The sequence below is a fragment of the Oculina patagonica genome, chromosome 10 (assembly GCF_052425735.1).
Source record: "Oculina patagonica isolate OP01 chromosome 10, crgOcupat, whole genome shotgun sequence".
Lineage (NCBI taxonomy): Eukaryota > Metazoa > Cnidaria > Anthozoa > Scleractinia > Oculinidae > Oculina > Oculina patagonica.
This window is the reverse complement of record NC_135767.1, coordinates 21,259,158-21,280,689: the sequence shown is the minus strand read 5'-3', so window position 1 is coordinate 21,280,689 and position 21,532 is coordinate 21,259,158. Positions and strand designations below refer to the sequence as shown.

General features: G+C 41.0%; 3 protein-coding genes across 5 annotated transcripts; all 3 read left to right on the top strand.

Moving 5' to 3' along the window:
- The first annotated feature begins 912 nt into the window (after positions 1 to 912).
- Positions 913 to 5,460, top strand: LOC144667333 (uncharacterized). Its single transcript, XM_078528723.1, has one exon. It carries the CDS (start codon positions 913 to 915, stop codon positions 5,458 to 5,460), a length of 4,548 nt encoding a protein of 1,515 aa, XP_078384849.1.
- A 4,083-nt stretch (positions 5,461 to 9,543) lies between these two features.
- LOC144629215 (uncharacterized) lies at positions 9,544 to 13,558 on the top strand. 2 transcript variants are annotated; one of them, XR_013566315.1, is made up of 3 exons: positions 9,544 to 11,649; positions 12,062 to 12,361; positions 13,421 to 13,493. XR_013566315.1 is itself a non-coding variant. In XM_078487448.1 (3 exons), the coding sequence occupies exons 1-3, from the start codon at positions 9,951 to 9,953 to the stop codon at positions 12,092 to 12,094; spliced, it is 543 nt and encodes a 180-aa protein (XP_078343574.1). In that variant the 5' UTR covers positions 9,544 to 9,950; the 3' UTR covers positions 12,095 to 13,558. The 2 variants fall into 2 exon arrangements, 1 of the variants encoding a protein (XP_078343574.1); XM_078487448.1 differs by having other exon boundaries at positions 9,544 to 10,365; positions 11,555 to 11,649; positions 12,062 to 13,558.
- A 3,530-nt stretch (positions 13,559 to 17,088) lies between these two features.
- LOC144628237 (uncharacterized) lies at positions 17,089 to 19,703 on the top strand. 2 transcript variants are annotated; one of them, XM_078486308.1, is made up of 3 exons: positions 17,089 to 17,257; positions 19,063 to 19,365; positions 19,402 to 19,703. In XM_078486308.1, exons 1-3 carry the CDS (start codon positions 17,203 to 17,205, stop codon positions 19,476 to 19,478), a joined length of 435 nt encoding a protein of 144 aa, XP_078342434.1. In that variant the 5' UTR covers positions 17,089 to 17,202; the 3' UTR covers positions 19,479 to 19,703. The 2 variants fall into 2 exon arrangements, with proteins under 2 accessions (XP_078342434.1, XP_078342432.1); XM_078486306.1 differs by having other exon boundaries at positions 19,063 to 19,703.
- Positions 19,704 to 21,532: the final 1,829 nt, after the last annotated feature.

The following is a 21,532-nucleotide window of genomic DNA, read 5'->3' as shown; positions in this document are numbered from 1 at the left end:
CACCCCAATCCCTTTTTCCAATAGAGCAGCAATGCAAAAGAAAAGTAAATGTGAACAGCTTTCGACACCCAAATGAAATTTGTCATATAAAATCGACTAAACGAACAAACAGAAAATACAGAAAATAAAATACAGAAATTCTTTTATGAAGTGCATACAGTTGTTCGCTCTCAATTAAACCAAACCATTTAAATAACAACGTCAATTCAGAACTTATGTCTGATGTATAATAGAAAATAAAGGGTAGAATGTTACATAGTACTTAAACTATCGGTAACTGGGAAATCACGAGATGTATAAAAGCAATAAGCTTATCTTTATCGAACGCGTAGCGAAAAAGCAATTCCAAACACTTTCCAGCATTAAAAGTACTAACAAATACTAAGAATACATCAGTTGCCTAGAAAGGTGAAAAATGTTACGTATACTCGCTTGAAATAAATGAAAGGTACAAACGTGACACGCATTAACAAAGAACGTAGCAATGCCGGAGCCACGAAATTATAATCGGTATTTAATAAAGCTCACATTTTCGAATTAAAAACCAGAGTAATAAAACAACAAGGGAAAGTAATCTTTTACTTACTGTGCATATGGCTACCAAAATAACCATTCCAAATCCTTACAACTCCGAGATTCAATGGATTGCCCAGATATTAGGTAAAGAATAAGATAAATATTCGAATGAAGGTACAACCGTGACACTAAAACGACCGCCATCTTGCAAATTGCCGAACAACGAAGTCACGTGCAGTCACGTGCGCTATATCCTGGAGCGTGATTGGTTTGATACAGCCGATACACTCAACAAGCACGTAGCCAATTACAGGGCTTCTTACGAGAGCTGCATGATAGTTGATAACATGGTGTCAGAAGTTTGCTTCCAGCTGATGTAAATCAATAAATCTAATGATGGCGACCTCGTCAGGACAAGGAGTCGCCGCTGTAATGCTCCCAAAGTTCACAACCACGGGAGATCCACGAAGAAACTGCGAAAAGTTCATTCAAAGTTTTCAAGATTGGTGTGAGCTCAACGGCTGGTTCGATAGCGAACCTCCACCCGAAGCACCAGCAGAAGGAGAGGACCCCGTGCCTGTGGAGCCTAAATGGCTCGCAAAAGGAAAAGCTTTAGCAGCATTCCGTTCCGCCATTGCTGGTAACGAAGAACTCGAAAATCTCGTGCAGGGCTTTCAACTGTCCGAAGAAGAAAAGAAAGAACCGAAAGTTATACTCGAACACTTAAAGGAACATTTCCTCGCGAGTGAAGGAGTCTTAACTGAACGGACAAAGTTCGCTCAAATGCGACAGGAAGTCCAAGAATCTGTCACTGCCTGGGAAGGACGAGTTAAACAACAAGGTAGGAGACTTGAGTACTGTGATAAATGTGAAGACCAATTACTCAGAGATAAATTCATATCAGGGATCAACAACGAGAGACTGATGTCAAAACTCCTAGATAAGGGCCACAGAGATAAAACAACGAAAGAAGTAGTCTCGTTTAAGACAATGTTACAAGTAGCTAAGAACTTTGAGCAATGTGAGAAAGCTAAAGCAATAATGCAGCAAGCTAAAGGCCCCACAGAACAAGTTAACTACACTAGCACAAAGACACCCTCAAAGCCAGAGCAAAACTGGGGCCAGGGTAACTACAAAGGCACAAAGACACCCTCCAAGTCCGAGCAAAAATGGGGTCAGGATCCTTTTAACCGCCAGCGCAAAACAGACACCTGTCAGTATTGTGCAGGTCCTCCACACCCTCGATCTGTATGCCCAGCTTCAAACAAGCGATGCGCTAGGAAGGGCTGTGGGAGAATCGGACACTTTGCCCGTGCCTGTCAAATGGGAGCACCCCCTTTAGCCAGCTCCACCCAGGCACACCAACTTGATGCCAGCTTAGGGGAGGAGTACGAAACTGATTTCTTTGAGGTGGATATCAAACCAGAAAAGTATGCCCAAAGTGTCTACAGCACTTCACAAAATATTCATGGCACAACGGTGGGCCGTAAATTCTTCAGCCACTTGAAACTGGGTGTGACCAAGGACCTAACCAAATCGATCAGGGTGCAGTTAGATACCGCCTCTACTTGTAACACACTGCCAGAAAAACTTGCTCAAACATTGATCCCTCCTGGGCAGAAGATCACAAACTACCTCACCCCTAGTAAAGCAACCTTATTCACCTATGACAACTCTAAGCTCACACCTATGGGTAAACTGGATTTACTAGCTGAAACCACAGCAGGGTACCACCTCCTCACATTTCATGTCTTGAGGGACTCACACATACAAGGAAAGCCACCCCTCCTGTCTGGCTCAGACTGTGTAAAGCTAGGGCTGGTGAAGATCCGTGCAGATGAAATTAATTCACTTGGAACATCACGAAGCACTGCAACAATGGAGACACCCCACTCTGAGCCCCCAGTACAACTGCCAACACCTGAGAATTCACATGCCAGCGACCTGCCTAAGCCACCAGAACCAATACCAGCATCACGGATGTTTGATGTTCCGCATCCAAACACATCGTTGCCATCCTTCCCTGCCAAGATGACTCTTGAGTGGGTTCTTAAAGCATTTCCTGATGTGCATACAGGATTGGGACAGTTCGGAAAGCCAGTTTCTTTTGATTTAGACCCAAAAGTCACCCCAGTCCATGATGCCATCCACCGGCAGCCAGTAGCAAGACACGCCAAAATCAAAGAGCAGCTAGACAAGATGGAAAGTGAAGGAAAGATTTGTCGACAGTATGAGCCAACAGCTTGGTGCAGTAACATGACAATTAGAGAGACAAAGGACAAATTTAGAATCTGCTTAGACCCATCAAACACCATTAACAAGGCTATAAGAGTCCCCAAGCATCCAATTCCCCGCTTCGAGGACATCTTGCCGCAACTGAACGGTGCAAAGTGTTTTTCTGTTGCAGATGCAATGTCAGGTTTCACAAACATACTTCTAGATCATGAATCAAGCCTGGCCACAACATTCCATACTCCTTTTGGCAGGTACCGGTGGCTTCGACTGCCCTACGGAGTTTCAAGTGGACCCGAGGAGTATCAAGCGAGACAGCAGGAAGCCCTTGCAGGATTGAAAGGTATCTGCAACATTGCTGACGATGTTCTTATCTATGGCTGTGGACAAACACAGGAGGAGGCCGAGAGAGATCATGATGAGAATCTTTACCATTTCCTGCAGCGAATGCAACAAGTGAAACTCAAGCTGAACCCAGCCAAGTGGAGGTTCAAAACCCAAAAGGTGATTTTCATGGGATTCCAGCTCAGTCCTGAAGGGGTTAGCCCAGCTCCATCCATGGTCGAGGCAATCTCCAGAATGCCAAAACCTGCAGACCCACATGCTGTTCAGCGTTATTTGGGTATGCTCAATTTCCTTGCAAGATTTTGTCCAAAACTGAGTGATGTGGTCAAGCCTTTAAGAGAATTAACCCACAAAGATGTCCCCTTCCAGTGGACTGACTCACATGACAAAGCTTTTGTTGAGTCAAAGGAACTTATTGCGCATGCCCCTGTTTTGTGTTATTTCAATCCGCAATTGCCTGTAACCCTTCAGGTGGATGCGTCTGGAGTTGGCGTCGGTGGCGCACTTTTGCAGAATGATCAACCAGTGGCATTTTACTCCAACACTCTGACCGAAACTGAACAGAGATATGCTGTGATTGAAAAGGAATGTCTGGCTATATGCTTGGCGTTTGAGAAATGGGACAGTCTGCTATATGGAAAGTCAGATATCACAGTACAAACGGATCATCAGCCACTAGAGAGTATCTTTAAGAAAGCTCTCAACAAAGCACCACGGCGGCTACAGGCTATGCGCATGAGACTCCAACGATGGTCATTTGAAGTGAAATACAAGAAAGGGTCACAACAAGTCATAGCTGACACCCTGTCCAGAGCCCCTCTCCCACAGCTTTCCACAGCAAATCTTTCTGGGGAACAGATATTTCGAGTAGAATTAGAAGCAATGGCTTTGGACAATTCTGGAATCTCCACGGCTACTCAGGAAAGCTTGCAAGAGCAGACTGCTATGGATCCAGCACTGCAAAAGCTATCTCTTCACATAATGACTGGCTGGCCAACTTCCAAAACAGGTGTGGATCCATTGGTACGACCTTACTACACCTTCAAAGATGAACTCTCTGTGGCAGATGGCATAGTGTATAAAGGCCAGCAAGCAGTCATCCCGAGCTCAATGAGACCAGCTATGCTTGAGAAAATCCACAGAACGCATTTTGGAGTAGGCTCCTGCATTCGACGAGCCAAGGTGTCCCTCTTCTGGCCAGGCATGACTTCAGATATCAAGAACAAGTGCATGTCATGCTCAATGTGTGCCCAGTATGCAAGTCAAGCCCCAAAAGAACCCATGCTTAGCCATGATATCCCAGATAATCCATGGTCCGTGGTTAGTCAAGATATACTCATGTGGGAAGGAAAGTGGCATCTGGTCACGACGTGCCATTACAGTGATTGGGTCGAAATCGATGTACTGCCCAACACACTCACTGCAACAGTAGTGCAGCTGACCAAAGCACACTTTGCAAGGTTTGGGATACCTGTGCGCTTAATCACGGACAATGGTCCGCAGTTTATCAGCACTGAGTACAAGCAGTTTGCTTCTGAATATGGTTTTGAACATGTTACCTCATCTCCGTACTGGCCACAAGGAAATGGCAAGGCTGAAGCAGCTGTGAAGATAGTCAAGAGGATGTATCAAAAGAACAAGGATATCCATTTGGCACTGCTGGACTACAGAAATACCCCACAACAGGGCCAGGAACATTCACCAGCCCAAAGGCTCATATCCCGACGCACAAGGGGCATACTTCCAATGACACCCGCACTTCTCCAGCCTGAAGTCGCACATCCTGTTGCAGTCACAACTGAAATCGGTGCACGTCGAACCAGAGCCAAGCTATATTATGACAGAAATCTGGGAGGAACAGCACATGAAGAAATTCAGCCTGGCCAGTGGGTATATGCCAAACCTAACCCTAAGCACAAGCACTCTGCCTGGCCTCATGGCGTTGTAAAGAAAGTGTCCTCACCCAGGTCCTACACTGTTGTCACTCCTAATGGCGGAGAGCTTCGCAGAAATAGAACACAGATCAGGCTGGCTGCAGCCCCACCACCTAATGCGGAGACCTATATGTCCCAGCAACCAAGTGCATCCTGGGAGGATGATCATCCATTAGGACAACCACTACCCACCGTAAGTGTACCGATGACACCTCAGAAAAGTCCAGTACCTGCTGTCCAGAACCGACCTACAGACTCGCGGCTGCACAGATCCATACAACCAGAGCGAAGAGCCTTAGACGTACAAGAAACACCACAGTTCACAGGAAGCGGGTCAGTCAACAATGAAGTAGAGTGTACTACACCACCAGCCAACGAAGTGAGGACTCGCTGTGGCAGAGTTGTAAAAGCACCGGTCCGTCTGGATCTGTAAGAGACTTACTGGACTCCAATGTGTGGAGTTAGAGAGACATTGATTTAACTTGAACACCCTATCAAACATTTTCTTGTTGTTGAACTTTGCCTTGAACTGTTCCCGTTTAAACTGGCAATACTAGGGTTTATCAGTTAGGACGAACCTGTTACCCTTTCATTTTTTTTTTTTTTTTTTTTCACTGTTGTGTTAATATTGTATTTTTTTTTTCACAAAAGGGGGGATGTTACATCATGCATTGTTAAGCTTGCCCCAGCATGCCTTGGGGGTGGAATAAACGTGGCGTCCATCTTTGGTTTCGTTGTATTTTGTTAGTGCCATAACAATTCGACACACTTTTGATTTAATTCAAAATAGGTCAAACTTATCGCTTTATTTAAGTATGAGCGAAGCGAAATAAATGGCCGAAAATTTGGTATTAGACAGATAAATGATTGTTCTTTTCGATACTAAAAGGATTTCCTGGAGAAATGATTTAGTGCGATGCTTTCAGATCTCAAAGTTGCTTAAAATTCGTTAATTTAACCGACCGTGACATTGTTGATCTTATCAACATTATGTAAACATTCCACGCAAAGGTTAATTTTCCCCATGTGAATTTCAACTGAGTAAAATAAAAACATAGACTTGCTTACCGTGGTGTTCGCTGATACATTGTAAATCCTGTTTTCCTCATTTACGACAAAACCTAAGCCCTCGGCGAAGCTGTTATCCAATTTTCTTGACGCGCCATTTGTAACTGATTTCCACGTATTGAAGTGACAGTTCTTTTCCATGCATTCTTGAAAACAGTCCTGAGTCTTAACTGATCAGTGTAAACAGGAATACGAAGTACTTTGCTTTAAATCAACTTAAAGCTTAGCAGCAGTGGTAGATAAATCGATACGGCCGGCGAATCTTCGTTTCGAAAACCGCCATTTGAGATTTGTCGCCCCTTTGTCCTGCGGTATGCAGATAATTAATTCACACTTGAGTAACTTCCGGCACATGAAATCGACAACCACCGTGACCAGATAGCACCCTCCTTTTCGAAATATTGGTCGAGGCACTATTTTTATCATTTTAACATAAGCTCTCAATGAAGAACTTTTGGGCTGAACTTGTAATAAAGTTTCACTTCAGTTAGCCACCGTTCGAGAGAGTTGTTAAATGGTTGCATGAAATCCGGGTGGAAAGTTCTTCTGTTGCGTTGCTTCGCTTTGCTGCATATTTTTTATCCAGTTCTTACCCTTGTTCAAATTCTTGATTAGGCTAAGGCAAGACAGTTGTAGAGTCAACTCTCCCTTATTGAAGATCTCTGTAAGACGGACCCCTGGTGTTAGTCCTGTCCTTGCCGTTTTTTCAGTCATTTTTATACTCTAACCAGCTAGGCTACGTTTACACGGGACCGGACCGGAGCCGTTCCGAACTGGACCGGACCGGATCGGCCTCTGTTTACACGGAAGCGTTTGGCACCGATCCATGTGTTTACACAGGACGGTTCTGGAACCGGTCCGGAACGGTTCCATAACTTGACCTGCAAAATAGCAGGTCCAGTTTTGGTTCCGTCCCGCACCGGTTCCAGAACGGCCCCGTGTAAACAGAAGGCCTATCCTATCCGTGTAATTAGAAGGCATATCCTATCCGAAAATCGGACCGAAACGTTCCGGACAGTAGCAGTGGTTGATAAATCGATTCGGCCGGCAAATCTTCTTTTCGAAAACTGAGATTTGTCGGCCCTTTGTCATGCGGTGTGCAGATAATGTATTTCACACTTGCGTAACTTCCGGCACATGAAATCGACAACCGCCGTGACCAGATCCCAGATAGCACCCTGCGTTTTGGTATAGTATTGGTTGAGGCACCATATTATTGCTATATTAATATAAGCTCTAAATGAAAAACTTTTGGGCTGAACATGTAATTAAGTTTCACTTTAGGTAGCTACCGTTTGTGAAAGTTGCTAAATAGTTGCATGACAGCGCTTTTAACTCCCGGGTCTAAGGTTCTTCTGTTGCGTTGCTTCGCTTTATAGTTTTTTTTTGTTCTTACCTTTGTCCAAGTTCTTGATTAGGTCAAGGCAAAACAGGTGAAAGCAAAATCTAAGATGTTATCGTTGGATCCGTCTTCCGTGAATGTTAAAAAATATGACCATGTATATATTCTGTTGGGGTCCGGCCTAAACAAGGGAAGGTGCCCCCCGCCAGAGCTTGCGGGGAGGGACAAGCGCCTCGCCGTCAGGGAACCCAAATGTTTTAAAAATATCATAGTCATTATATAAATATTTTGTTTTTAAACCTGTTTTCCGGTGTGTTTTTGAGTTGATTTGGAAGCTATTAGGGGAAAACGGTTTAAGAGCGAAGGCACAGATTTTTGAAGCAAACCTTGTCCACGGTCAAAAATAAAACCCTCCTTTATTTTTAATTTTTAAACAGGTTTAAATGAGTTTTTAAAGGTTTCGGGGTTTATTTTTCAAAATACCGCCGACTTTCGGAAATATTTGAGAAAATCGATTTCGCACTATTGAAGGCTAAAAATAGCCGAATTAAATAGCAAAATTAAGTATTCGCAAAAACGTTCTCTCGTTGTTGATAGAAGTTATATCATCGAGAATTAGAAACATATACTTAATGTTGAAGAATAAATCAATGTTTTTATGCCTGTGTTTCGGTTTTAGATTATACTTTTCACAGCGAAAGTTACGCTCTTTGATGACAATTTTATAACTGCTTTAGTAAATACAGTTTCACCTCATAATAACAACATTACTTTTCGATATGTGGCCATTCTTTAATCGGCTTCATTTTATGGCTATAAAATGCCCAAAGACTCTTCTTTATCTACATATAAAAATTGGTTCGGGTTTTTAAGCGAGCGCGTTTTAAAACGCCATGGAAATCTGGGTAATTTAACTAAAATTTGAACTAATTTGCATATTACCGTTTTGATGACATGTTACATGTAACGGCCGCATTCGCGTTAAAGCTGCAAACTCTGATTTTCCTTAAATTTGTGCTTAACACTAAATTAAACTTGAAATCTTTTTCTATCCCTACTGAAAGGATCACTTACCTTTTATATTGCTGCGGTAGATACAGTAAAAGCGGTGAAAGGAGCGTTTGACTTATAAACAGTGGAGACTCACAGATGCCACATTTCATTCTCTACAAAAATTTACGATCTATAATTACATTTTCTTGAATCTGAACAAGATCATCTTTTACGCAGCCATGAATTTTTTTTAATATCTTCGCATACTTACCCGAAAATAGCTGCAAGGGACTAAAAGGCCAGTGTTACGATTTGTTTGAGTATTACGTGACGATTCAGATAAAGTTGTAACGCATGACCGGAAAATGGAATTTCAAGAATGTTTTGTTGTTGACGGGTAGTTTACTATTTTTATTTCTTTTTTTGGGAGTGAAAATATCTTTAAATAGTTAGAGCTATTTATATTTTTAAATTGCTATTATTTATATTTCTTATAAGTTTTCATTTTATTTTAGAATTTTATTTTAATTAGATTTTAGGTTAACCAGGCAGGGCCCCTCTGGATACTACGCTAGCCGCTGAACGTGCCACCCTCGATCAAGCTACAAGCCGTATTTAGTGCAGACGCGTGTGCGGATAGCTCACTATATTGATAATAAATTAGTAAAATAAACTAAATCTCCCCGATAAACATTGACCATTTCACATATCAAAAAGCCAAAAAATCCGTTGCCCACGAACACTTCTGTCGCACAAAATTTGCGCACTACAACACCTGTGTAAACATCCAAATTAAATTATGAAATCTAATTATAAACTTACAGAAAATATCACGAAATTTTAATTTCGGAATTGAAGTATGTTTGGTTAAGTGTCAAATTTTAAGCATACAGAATTTACAGATAACACCTTTGCATCCATACAACAAAAACCTTTGTAAGAAGATAAAAAGCGTTCTCTGGTAAAATATTTAAAAATTATAAGCTTTCGACAGCCAGACTGCTGTCTTCGACGGATAAAAATAAAGTAGAAGACGAAGACAGCAGTCTGGCTGTCGAAAGCTTATAATTTTTTAAATATTTTACTCTTCTTACAATGAATCCTGGTATCGGATCTTCGATATTTTTATAAAAACCTTTTTGCTGGCATTTGAGAATGAATACAAAAAAAGTTGAAGAATGGGGCGGTGAGCGGTGGGTGGTGAGTGGATTATACTGGATCCGTGCTCGGCCTGTATAAAGCAAACTCTGAAAGTAAACAATGTTTGAAAATACTTTTGAATCACTGTTTGAATTTTAAAAAATACCCTCCTTCTTTCTCATGTGCAGAGATTTTTCTTTTCAGTTCGTGCTACTGGTCAGTTGCAAGTAAGACTCACGACCTGTCAGTATAATGCGTGACGCTTATGCCAAGGTAAAAGGAATTGTGTGGGGGGGGGGGGGAGGGGGGAGGGAGGGCAGTACGAGTGAAATGAACATCAAGGTATTTTTTACGCATTTCACTTTTTTCAGTGGGAAACAATGGAGGGCAGCGCTTGTTCGTTTCTCGCCTTTGTTGGCGGTCGCTGCGGTTATGATTCAAAAGATAGGACAAAGTCAGTAGCAATAGTTCCTCTGCTCACCTGTCATCGAGATATATCAGGACACAAGTCAGCCTTTTCTATTATCGGGATTGAAGATAAAGTAGAATTATTGTTGGCGAGAGCAACAATTTTTGCGCCGCCGCGAAACATAGAAAACTGGACTATATGTCCACAACATCGTGCATGCCTTGGCGTCAGCTGGAAGCGCAGTTCTACTAAGTGTGCCATACCAGTGAGCTTGTCGAGGCACAACACCACTACCAGTAAAAAGCCAAAAGCAGAGAGAGGCTTAAGTAAGTGGGGCTCGCAGTTTGTAATGAAAGAGACAGGAATCTTTCTTCCAGTCGGCACGGGTGAGTCAGTTTGTTTTTATTTAAACCACAGTAAAGCTACTTAACAGGTATTTCTTAAATTCTAAATTCTAAATTCTAAATTCTAAATTCTAAATTCCGATCTGATCTGAAGACAATGGATATGCCTCAGCTAATTCCTATCATCAGAAACGCGCATGCTCCAGTTAACCAGGCACAAGTCAATCTCCGTACATCGCGATCTCGTTCCCAGAGCCTGCGTTCCCCTTAACCAGCGATTGGGAAACTCAACGGCTGTGCGCTGATCCAAAACCGGAACAAGAACCTGGTTCCTGTTTGATGTGCACCGAAGACTGTGCTGAAACGAAAAAGTTTTCAACAGCCAATTTTATTCGGTCGACTGTTTGGCGGGCTAGCTTTCAGATTACCTCAAAGATCCCGATCCCTGGCGCAGACCAGATGAATCGCGGTCTCTGGGTACGAGACTGCGTACATCGAGTCTCAGTTCCTTGCTGCGCAAGCTTAATGCGACAAGTGAGTCGAAATATTCGTTGCAAGATCAATTTTAATGGTTGTGAAAACAATGAAAACTGGCTGGAAGTAAAAAAAAAAACAGAAGTTCGTCGAACGTTGCTTTCAAAAGCTACACATGCTCAGTGCAAGCAGAAGTCCGATATTTTCGGGCTTCGTTTCACAACTTTCCATGGTCGCTCGTTTCCCGACCGCTTGTCAAGAGAAACGAATCCTTTGCGCACCCTCGATTTACATCACCTCTTAAGACAAATTTGTGGCCATAGTTTAGGTTTCTTGGTATTGCAGGAGAAAAAAAAGTATTCTCTATGCGGAATTTGTTCTTGCTGCAGCATTTGTTACCTCTTACCAATCTTTTGCGCAAATAACACTTCAACTGCCTCGTCCCCAGGCGCCGATTGGCCGGACGTTGAGGCGGTAAGACGGGAAAACAGGGAGCGCGGAGATTGATGGTAACCGTGCACGTCAGTCCCACAACACCAAGCGAACCGTGCACGACCAAGGACGAGGACGCCTGGGGACGAGGCAGACACTTCAATACTTATTTGTCATGTCAATACCGTTACTAGAAATCGGTTGAACGGCACATGTTTAAACTGATTTGACTGTTATGTTCTAAAACAAAAAAATTTTTCTGCAACTTCGCGCAGGTAAAAGCGTGAAACCAACAGTTGAAATCAATTACATTTAATTTTCACAGGCGTTCGTTCTAATTGTAGTAAGCTTCTTGTGGATGCTGAAAACAAGGCGGCAGTAAAAGACGAAGTCATTCTGCAAATGGAAAACATGTCGTTGGTAAGTGTAAACCATCTCTTGTAATGTACCACTTCAATAGCCGGGTTATAAAAAAATTGCTTCTACTTATTGCTTGAGTCACTAAAAACTATCAAGATTAGCCTCAGGCGTTGGATATGAGATGGTAAATAGCCAACGACGCGCGTAGCGCTGAGTTGGCTATAACGATCTCATATCCAACAAGCGCGAGTGAAATAATTGTTTTTTTAAAATTGCCCAAAGAATTGCAATATTTGAGCTCTCCAGCTGTTTCGGTTGACGCGTATCGGCTACCATATTTTGTGGTCCATGGTATTTGAGCTCATATACCATTGCCTGTTAACTAATCAAAACTCAGGAGCTGCAACATACCATTGCTAGTTTTTAATAATAGGTGGTATTGAGTAGGTTTGAATTTTACTATTCGTTACAGAACACCTCTATTGGCACTGCACCAGTGGCTTGAAGTACGCCAGCGTCTCTGTGCTATCCTTCCAACTTCCAGACGCCAGGGGGGAGCTTGTATTGCCCTTCAGACACTAGCGTTGACGTCACACCTGATTCCCACAGCAGGGGGCCTACGCGCGAAGAGTGTACACCGCTGAACAAACTGAACGAATTCTTAGAAAGCAGGGATGTCAGTCATGTCAGGCATACCGTATTTTCTCGATTAAACGCCGGGTACCGAATAAACGCCGGGTCTCCAAGGTGGAGTTACAAATATGCCCCTAAGGTATTTATTTAAGGTATAATAAGCTGTAGCTATATCACCCAGATACATTTCTGTCAAAAACAACGAATAAAAACCGTTGCTAAATGACATTCAGGCTCGAAAAAGCTGCAGGAGTCGGGCCCATCAGGTTAAGTTTGTAATAAACGCCGGGGGCGTTTAATCGAGAAAAGACGATACTGTTAAGTATTATTCCATGGAATGAAGCTAGTGAAAGAACGCGTCGTCGCCATCTTCGCAAGGCACAACAGGCAGTTGGTGCTGTTTTAGATGTGGTAGCACCAAATCAACCAGGCGAGTTGTGGCAGCTACAGTAATGCAAGCACCTGGGATACCCGACGACAAATACTATCGATAATGGCAGACAAGGTCACTTTTCGAACTCTGAAAAAGTGGATCCCTGGTCTTACTCGTGTCACAACACCAGGCGTGATCTTGAATTTGAGAAAAAAATGTAGCAAGATCGGTAACCACAGGCAAAAAAGCCATCTGAGGGGAACACATTATTTTGCTATGAATCCCTCTTACCTAAGTGCAGATGCTAAAATCTTTTAACAGTTTGCTGATATTAAAAGTTGAATGTGTCAACCCAGGGAACATCCTGCCAGGAATTTTTTTCCAGCCCACTGTACAAGCATGAATTTTTTTGGACCACTATCCTGTGCAGGAATTTTTTTTTTCTTCCACACATGCGCTTGCGGAATATATATTTTTTCAATATCACTCACCCCCCCCCCCCCACCTCAAAAGTAAAATGGTTGGCCCCTAATGTCCTCACACGAGCAGTGAATAATAAGGCCAATTTGCCTCCCTCCCGATCCCACCCCACCTCCCCCCCCCTCCCTCAAAGAAGAGATATAGGCTGCTCACGTCTCACGTTATTCCCTTTCCCGGCTGCCTAGCAGAAATTCTAAAAAGGACGAACGTAATTCCCTGAAGTATTTTGTGCTTTTGAAGATATTACTTCATCGGTATGCGTTACAATCTTCCATAACATAAAAAGCATCACGCATAACGCAAACTGTCGTGACCTTTGACCGTATATTTTTTTAACTAATTCAGTGTAACTGCTACGTTACGCTCTGCTAACAAATTCATCAGATGGACAAGAACTGGACTCTATGCTTACAGGTATGTCATCGTTTTCAAGTGTAAAGACATGTTTAACGCAAAAATTTTAACCAAAACCAGAGTTTTCGGTTCTTGCGTGAATGCGGTTAACATGGCATCAAAACGGTAATATGCAAATTAGTTCAAATTTTAGTTAAATTACCCATATTTCGCTGGCGTTTTAAAATGCGCTTGCTGCAAAACCCAAACTAATTTTTATATGTAGTTAAAGAAGAGGCTTTGGGCTTTTTATAGCCATAAAATGAAGCCGATTGGAGAGTGGCCACATATCAAAAAATCAGGTTGTTATTATGAAGTGAAACTTATTTACTTAATCAGTTATAAAATTGTTATCAAAGAGCGTTACTTTCGCTGTGAAAAGTATAATCTAGAACCGAAACACAGGCATGTAAACATTGCTAAATACTTCTACTTTAAATATACGTTTTTTATTTCCGAGGATATAACTTCTACTAATAACGCGAGAACGCTTTTGCGAATGCTAAGTTTTGCTAATTTATTCGGCTATTTTTAGCCCTCGATAGTGCGAAATCAATTTTCTCAAATATTTCCGAAAGTTGGCTGTATTTTGAAAATTAAACCCCAAAACCTTTGAAAACTCGTTAAAAACTTTCTAGAAATTGAAAATTAAGGCAAGATTTCCTTTTGGCCGTGACCGCAATTTTGACATTTTGTGCCAAAAATCTGTGCCTTCGCTCTTAAGTTTCAAATATTATCCGCAGTCTATTCCTTCATAAATAAGACGGTTATAATTATAATACGACTCAAGTTTCCAAACAACAAGAGATATAAAGTAATAACTTTATAATCACCTTAATTCTCAATTCAATAGGCGAACTTTATTAGGAAGGAGTTGTCGAAGCTGGGGTATTCCCCAAAAACGGCTCTGTGCCGTCCAATGAGGTCGTGGTTTTGGGTTCCCGATCTAGAACGGGATTTTCAATATCAGACGATATCTAGAACGAGAAATGGTATTTTGAACACACAAAAGTTCCAAAATATCAGCAGCCAAAACGGGGTGACTTGTTTCTAGAACGCGGTATCTTTTGAATGCAAGTTCTTTCTAACTGAATACCAGAGGCCCTTCCAATTACGCTGGTAAAAAGGGAATGTTATGCTTCTAACAATGCTTGTTTTTTGTCCGATATAATGCTCAACTGTAATTATGCTCATTTTTTTTAATAATGCTACTTTGGTATAAATGCTTTGTTGTACTTTGCAGAAATAAATACAAAATATGGCATCACGTCAGAAGTCCATAACAAACTTCTGATTACGTGTACTTTTCTTCACCTAGCTTAATCTAATGAAGTGAAAAGCACCCTTTCCTTAATTTTTACACCAATAATTTTTTATACAGTCATAAATGTTCAGCGTTTTATTATAAATTGTTTACCGTGACTGGTATTACAACTGCATATACATGATATATGGTCCCTTTTTTCCCCACCCCTTCCCCACCTTTCCTTCCCGCTTTTATTTCGCCTAATCCTCCACAGGAGAAAGAAGGAGAGCTTGTTTACAGGCTAGACTACACAGCGGAATATATATTTTTAACTGACATTCACGGGAGACGGATCCAACGACGCCATCTAAGGCTTTGTGTACAGCCCGGACTCTCTCTGAAACGGGTACCTTCGGGACCGGCTCCAACTCAGTTCGTCTAAAAGACATCTCCGTCTTATAGGGATTTTAACGTCGTTTCAAATTTTCCACTGAAGAAGGGACAAGAATTTGAACAAGGGTAAGAACTGGATAAAAAATATGAAACAAAGCGAAGCAACGCAACAGAAGAACTTTCCACCCGGATTTCATGCAACCATTTAACAACTCTCTCGAACGGTGGCTAACTGAAGTGAAACTTTATTACAAGTTCAGCCCAAAAGTTCTTCATTGAGAGCTTATGTTAAAATGATAAAAATAGTGCCTCGACCAATATTTCGAAAAGGAGGGTGCTATCTGGTCACGGTGGTTGTCGATTTCATGTGCCGGAAGTTACTCAAGTGTGAATTAATTATCTGCATACCGCAGGACAAAGGGGCGACAAATCTCAAATGGCGGTTTTCGAAACGAAGATTCGCCGGCCGTATCGATTTATCTACCACTGCTGCTAAGCTTTAAGTTGATTTAAAGCAAAGTACTTCGTATTCCTGTTTACACTGATCAGTTAAGACTCAGGACTGTTTTCAAGAATGCATGGAAAAGAACTGTCACTTCAATACGTGGAAATCAGTTACAAATGGCGCGTCAAGAAAATTGGATAACAGCTTCGCCGAGGGCTTAGGTTTTGTCGTAAATGAGGAAAACAGGATTTACAATGTATCAGCGAACACCACGGTAAGCAAGTCTATGTTTTTATTTTACTCAGTTGAAATTCACATGGGGAAAATTAACCTTTGCGTGGAATGTTTACATAATGTTGATAAGATCAACAATGTCACGGTCGGTTAAATTAACGAATTTTAAGCAACTTTGAGATCTGAAAGCATCGCACTAAATCATTTCTCCAGGAAATCCTTTTAGTATCGAAAAGAACAATCATTTATCTGTCTAACACCAAATTTTCGGCCATTTATTTCGCTTCGCTCATACTTAAATAAAGCGATAAGTTTGACCTATTTTGAATTAAATCAAAAGTGTGTCGAATAAACTTAATTATATTTTGTAAATAAAAGGACTTTAAGAGCAGAAATTGCTTTCGACGTACTAATTTGATGTTATTCTTCGATATTAAATAGGTACTTTTCTTCCAGAGTGCTTTATTTTTCGACGCGAAGCTAACAAACTCGGCATAAATTTTGAGCTCCGAAAGCGTCAATTTTGCTGGATTTTAGAATTATCGATTTTCTCGAAAACAAATCGATATTTAGCCAAACAAAGTATACTGTGATTTATTTTATATTAAGGCCTACCCATGGTAAGAGTATGAGCGAAATCCATTTAAGGACTCTTACCGACATATGTTTGACCGTAGGAAACCTGTGCTCTTAATTGTTCAGATTCAGTTTACCTTTAAAAGTTGAAACACTCCAGGTTGTTTTCTTCTTGGTATTTTTTTGTATTGAATCGTTGATAATTTGAGGAATATCTTTTTCTTCTACATCTGCAAGCCTTGAAGCTGAAGACCTTTTCAATAATGCACGATTTTTGTGCAGTACTATTGTCAATAACGCACTGTCGAAGTTTGCTGACGACAGGTAAAGCAAAATCACGTGATCGATTTTAACCAATGGTGCGCGTGGATTTTGGACCGTGAACGAAGATTGTATATTAAAAGCGGATATCAATCAAAAACCTCCAACCTCTTTCATAATAATGATTTCTTTTAGCAAAGGGGGTGGGTCATGTAATTTTCAACCCCCTAACAGGGGTGGGTCAGTCAGTTTTGAGCCAGAAGGAAGGGGTGGGTCACAAATTTTCAAGCCACCACTTTTTAAATTGCTCCAGTCCACCCCCCCTGGTACTAATTGACCAGTCCCTAAAGGCAGCCTTGTACCTAGGGTCCGCTCCTCAGTAACAAAGTAAAAAAAATCGTTTTTATACCCCATGGTTGCAAGGATCAAATTTCTCATATCATCAATAGGCTAAGATCTAGTTCGTACCCAGAGCCCGCAGGTCTAATCTGGGGACTCTATTCGAGCTCATCCTTTCCGCTTTCGATATATTTACCCTATAATATTTGGTGTTTTAGAAGTATACCACGAGGAGACATCATGAAAATTGCATTGTTTGTGGGTTTTATGTTCTTCTGTTCAATTTGGACCATCGGTAAGTAGGGCTATGAGAAAATGAAACCAATTCGTGTTTTCGAAACCGGAAGAAGCTAGCTATTGTACACACAGGTAGCGTTAATTAATTAAGAACCCATTTAAACAGCGGTGGAATCAATGATTCTCTAGTATAGGATACTACGATAGTATTGAAGTACTGCAGTAAGTCCATAATCGTAAATCGAAACATCGCGTCCAATCGAAAGACGATAGTTTTTTAACTGAGATGTCTAGTTGTTGCAAAGCCGCCACCCAGATAAAAGGGGTATCTGTTTACACAAAGTAAAAAAGACTGTTTCAAATGAGAGTTCGTTATGGTGAATCGAAATGTAAGCGAGAAGGTAATGAAAAAAGCCGAATTTTTATTAAAACCCTGCTTTCAGTTTACAGTGGCCGGAGTTCTGCTGAGCGATCTTTACAAGAAATACGAATGGCCGTGCAAAAAGTTCTGACTTTGTTGACTCATTGTTTGCAGTTTAAGACAGGTCACATGACACTCTCAGCAATCCTAGGTCTCGCAATCGAAAACGAGGGTTTTACAGCGATAGATCTTACACTGGGTTAGTTTTCATGGAATAAACGTACCCTTTTAAGGGTACGTTTAAATCTTAACCTGAACAAAAACATGTTTATGAATAGGAAACGATTTCCGAACTTGTTATTTCGATCGCATATTCTCAGAATGGAGATTTTTGCGAAAAACGGTACGAAATTTCTGACTGCCGGGTATAAAGTAAAAAAAAAACCCGTGCAAAAAAAAAGAACTAGACTCTTTAAAAAGAGTCTAGTTCTTTAACTTCTAATTTGCCGAATGGTGATTTAGTCACAAACGCTCAGGTCAGAGTAGACGCTGCTCATAGGAATATATATATTCCCAGAAATCCATTGTGAATGATTTTCGTGGAACTGAAAGTCGAAGCTAGTCGAGAAGCAAGTGAAGCCGAACTTGTGACCCTACGCCGAAGAAAGAAGATATTTCGTAAGTTGTTTACTAGATTCACAACCTTCTCTCTGTAGAATGAACTGAAAAACGGCCAAAGCGAGGAAAATGGTATCGTTGTGTCTAGATACTCGGCAGCCACGAAGTGTTTTACAAAAACTAGTATATACCCGACAGTCTAAAATTCTTATACAAATTCCGCGAAATATTTCATTTAATTCTTCTTAGAAAAGCAGATCTTTGTTTGGAAATGTCAAGCGATTTAAATTGTTCTTTTGCTTTTTACGTTTAGGAATTACTTTGAGCTTGTGCATACTATAAAATCTCGATGCTTTCAACACTCTGAAAAATTCGTATTCCGGCATGGAGTCAACTGTCTTGGAAAATACGCACAAAAATTAACACTGAAACCCTCCAAGAGTATTCGATCTTTGTTCAGAAATGTCAAACGATGTTAAATAATGCTTTGGTTTTGTAATGTACAAATTGTCTTTGCTTCGGAATACTATAAAAACTCGACTCACGGGCACGGGTTTTTTTTTTACTTTATACCCGGCAGTCAGAAATTTCGTACCGTTTTTCGCAAAAATCTCCATTCTGAGAATATGCGATCGAAATAACAAGTTCGGAAATCGTTTCCTATTCATAAACATGTTTTTGTTCAGGTTAAGATTTAAAGAAACGCAAAAGGAAAGCGGTCGACAAGAGCATCAACAAGTAGCAACAAATAGTAGAAAAATTAAGTTACCACCGCGGCTGGAGAATCCTCTTGTAGTCCATAATAGTTAGAAAGTATCCCGCCCCTGCCTACCTCCACCCATATCAGCAAATAAATCATCAAGATAATCATACTGTCTCCACAGGTATTCAGTATCGAAACTGTTATTACTGCTCCAGCAATAAGTCTTACAAAGACTGTGAAGGAAGTCAGAACATGACACAGTGCTATGACACCACCCCATGCATCCAACTTTACAGCAAATTCGACAATGGATCGGTGAAACGCGAATCGTTTTTCAAAGGGTGCACTCATCATCGTGCCTGTAAGCAGTTCAACAAAGGAAACATAAGCGAATTATGCTACCTCCCTTTCGCTGAATGCAAAGGGAAGTGCTGTTTTGGAGACGAGTGCAACAAGGGAAATATTCTGGACACAACTGATTCGAGTGCCAGTGCAACAACTGATTCCAGCAAAACCTCAGGAGATGTACTTGCTATCAGCGGCAGTGTTCTGGGTTTGTTTTTTGGTCTGTCGCTGACAGTTGTTAGTTTCAACTAGTTATCATAACATTCTGACGATTCTTATACTAGAACTGTGAACAAATTAGTGTGTAAACCGACTGAGAATATTAATATGTTGATCATGTTGATGTTTGCGATGTTGAAGTATTATAGCAACATAAAGCAAGTCACGAAGTAATTTTCTGTATTAGTCAAATCGTTTTCTTTCATTTGAAAATTCCTGAACGAATTTTTGCACAATTATTAACCCTCGGACGTGCATCCAGAATCAACTTTGTTTTACGAGGGTTGCACATAACAGTCTTTCGACTGACAAACCTGTGGCCCTCGGATTCCCGATCGAATTGGAATTTAAAGGTGTTGGTTTTTGAAGAGGGAGGAAAACCGGAGAACCCGGAGAAAAACCCTCGGAGCAAGGACGAGAACCAACAACAAACTCAACCCACATGTGACGCCGGGTCCGGGAATCGAACCCGGGCCACATTGGTGGAAGGCGAGCGCTCTCACCACTGCGCCATCCCTGCTTCCCCTAGACCCTGGGGGAAGAGGTACCTTGTACCACTGTAGGTGTGTCAGTTAGCTTGTACGTCCGAGGGCTAAGTCATAGAAAAAAAATCCGTACGTTTTAGTGAAATCGTTTTGTTCAGTTTCAAAATTATTGTAAGAATTTAAAAATAATTTTCTGAAATTAAACAAAAGTGAGTTAAGAAACATAACACTACCCGCCTAGATTAGCTAATGCTGTTTGCAGTGTAGTATGATCGTAAAAGAATGTAAACACTTTATTCAATAAAACTGTAACTGTAAACTGTATGCAGGATACGGTTACATGTAACAACGAGCACGCCAAAATGTTTTTGTTGCTCCTGTTTATTAGCGTCACTTGTCTCTTTTTAGTGTTTCTTTTTGTAAGACCATTCCAGAACAAAAAAGTAAAATTATCTTTGGTTAATACAAAAAGCTCCATTTTGCTGAATCTCGCAATTCCTCAAACCTCTGAAAGCACGGATTTGCCATAAAGGTTTGCTCTCATATGATCGCCCCGATCGTTTCTATCGCATCGATCGTTTGCAAATGTTGAGACGATCGAAGCGATTGAAAGCGATCGGGGGTTCTCATATGATCGTCCCGATCGCCTGGTAGGAGGGAAGACCTACGAAAAAGAATCATATGAACCCTAGATGGCAGCCCTCAGTGCACAATGGCAGCCCTCAGTGAAAGAGCAAAGCTCGTGGCCTCCTGTCTTTTCAGTTATTGCTGTTTTGCGGCGAAGAATGGAAAGAGAAGGTAGAAGGATAGGACACGGGCGATCCAAGCGATCGTGATCGCCCCAATCACCGCAGACGTTAGCGAATGTTTGTTTAATGTTCTCATATAAGATAAGCGCCCGGATCGCAAAAAAAAACGTTTTCAAGTAACAGAGGACATAGAAGCGATCGGGGTGATTATATGAGAAGCCTTAAGTTAGCAGATCAATAAAAGCATATAACTATGATCACCACCGCATGTGTTAAAGTAAAGCAACGGTCCTAGCATCGCTCAATACAGCCAATTCACTAACACTTGGATCAGACATGACACAAAATTTACTAAAGTAAAGTTTTGAGATTGCATTGGTCAATGAACCAAAGCGGAGTTGTCGTCGAATGACAACTCGTAACTGTCAAACTTAAATATTCAATTTATAGCATGATTACGTAACCTACATAAACTCTACATACCAACGAATCTACAGACCAACACATGGCTATCTTATAATAACGTTAAAAACTATATAGCTCGCAGGCTTTTACAAGATTATCATGCTTTCCTGAATTTGTTTCTTTTCTGTAATGATATGATACCATCATACCTTAAATTTCCGAAAATACATTTTCGAGCTGAGACATTTTTTTGCTGTTATAAATAGAGGTTTTTCGATAAAATCCAATTTCATTCTGTATTCTCAATTGTTTTCAGCTTCCGATGAGTTCAGGTTGAAAACAAGCAAAAACAAACCGTTCTTCGTTTTGAATGTATTACAAAATATTTACTAAAAATACCGATAGCCGAGTTTCGTTAACCTTCTAGATTTTATTGTGTAAGGTAAAC

Coding starts and splice junctions, on each gene's coding strand:
- LOC144667333 (XM_078528723.1), top strand. CDS start 913: ATGGCGACCTCGTCAGGACAAGGAGTCGCCGCTGTAATGCTCCCAAAG.
- LOC144629215 (XM_078487448.1), top strand. CDS start 9,951: ATGGAGGGCAGCGCTTGTTCGTTTCTCGCCTTTGTTGGCGGTCGCTGC. Junction 10,366..11,554: donor CTTTCTTCCAGTCGGCACGG/GTGAGTCAGTTT, acceptor TAATTTTCACAG/GCGTTCGTTCTAATTGTAGT. Junction 11,650..12,061: donor AAATGGAAAACATGTCGTTG/GTAAGTGTAAAC, acceptor TATTCGTTACAG/AACACCTCTATTGGCACTGC.
- LOC144628237 (XM_078486306.1), top strand. CDS start 17,203: ATGAAAATTGCATTGTTTGTGGGTTTTATGTTCTTCTGTTCAATTTGG. Junction 17,258..19,062: donor CTGTTCAATTTGGACCATCG/GTAAGTAGGGCT, acceptor CTGTCTCCACAG/GTATTCAGTATCGAAACTGT.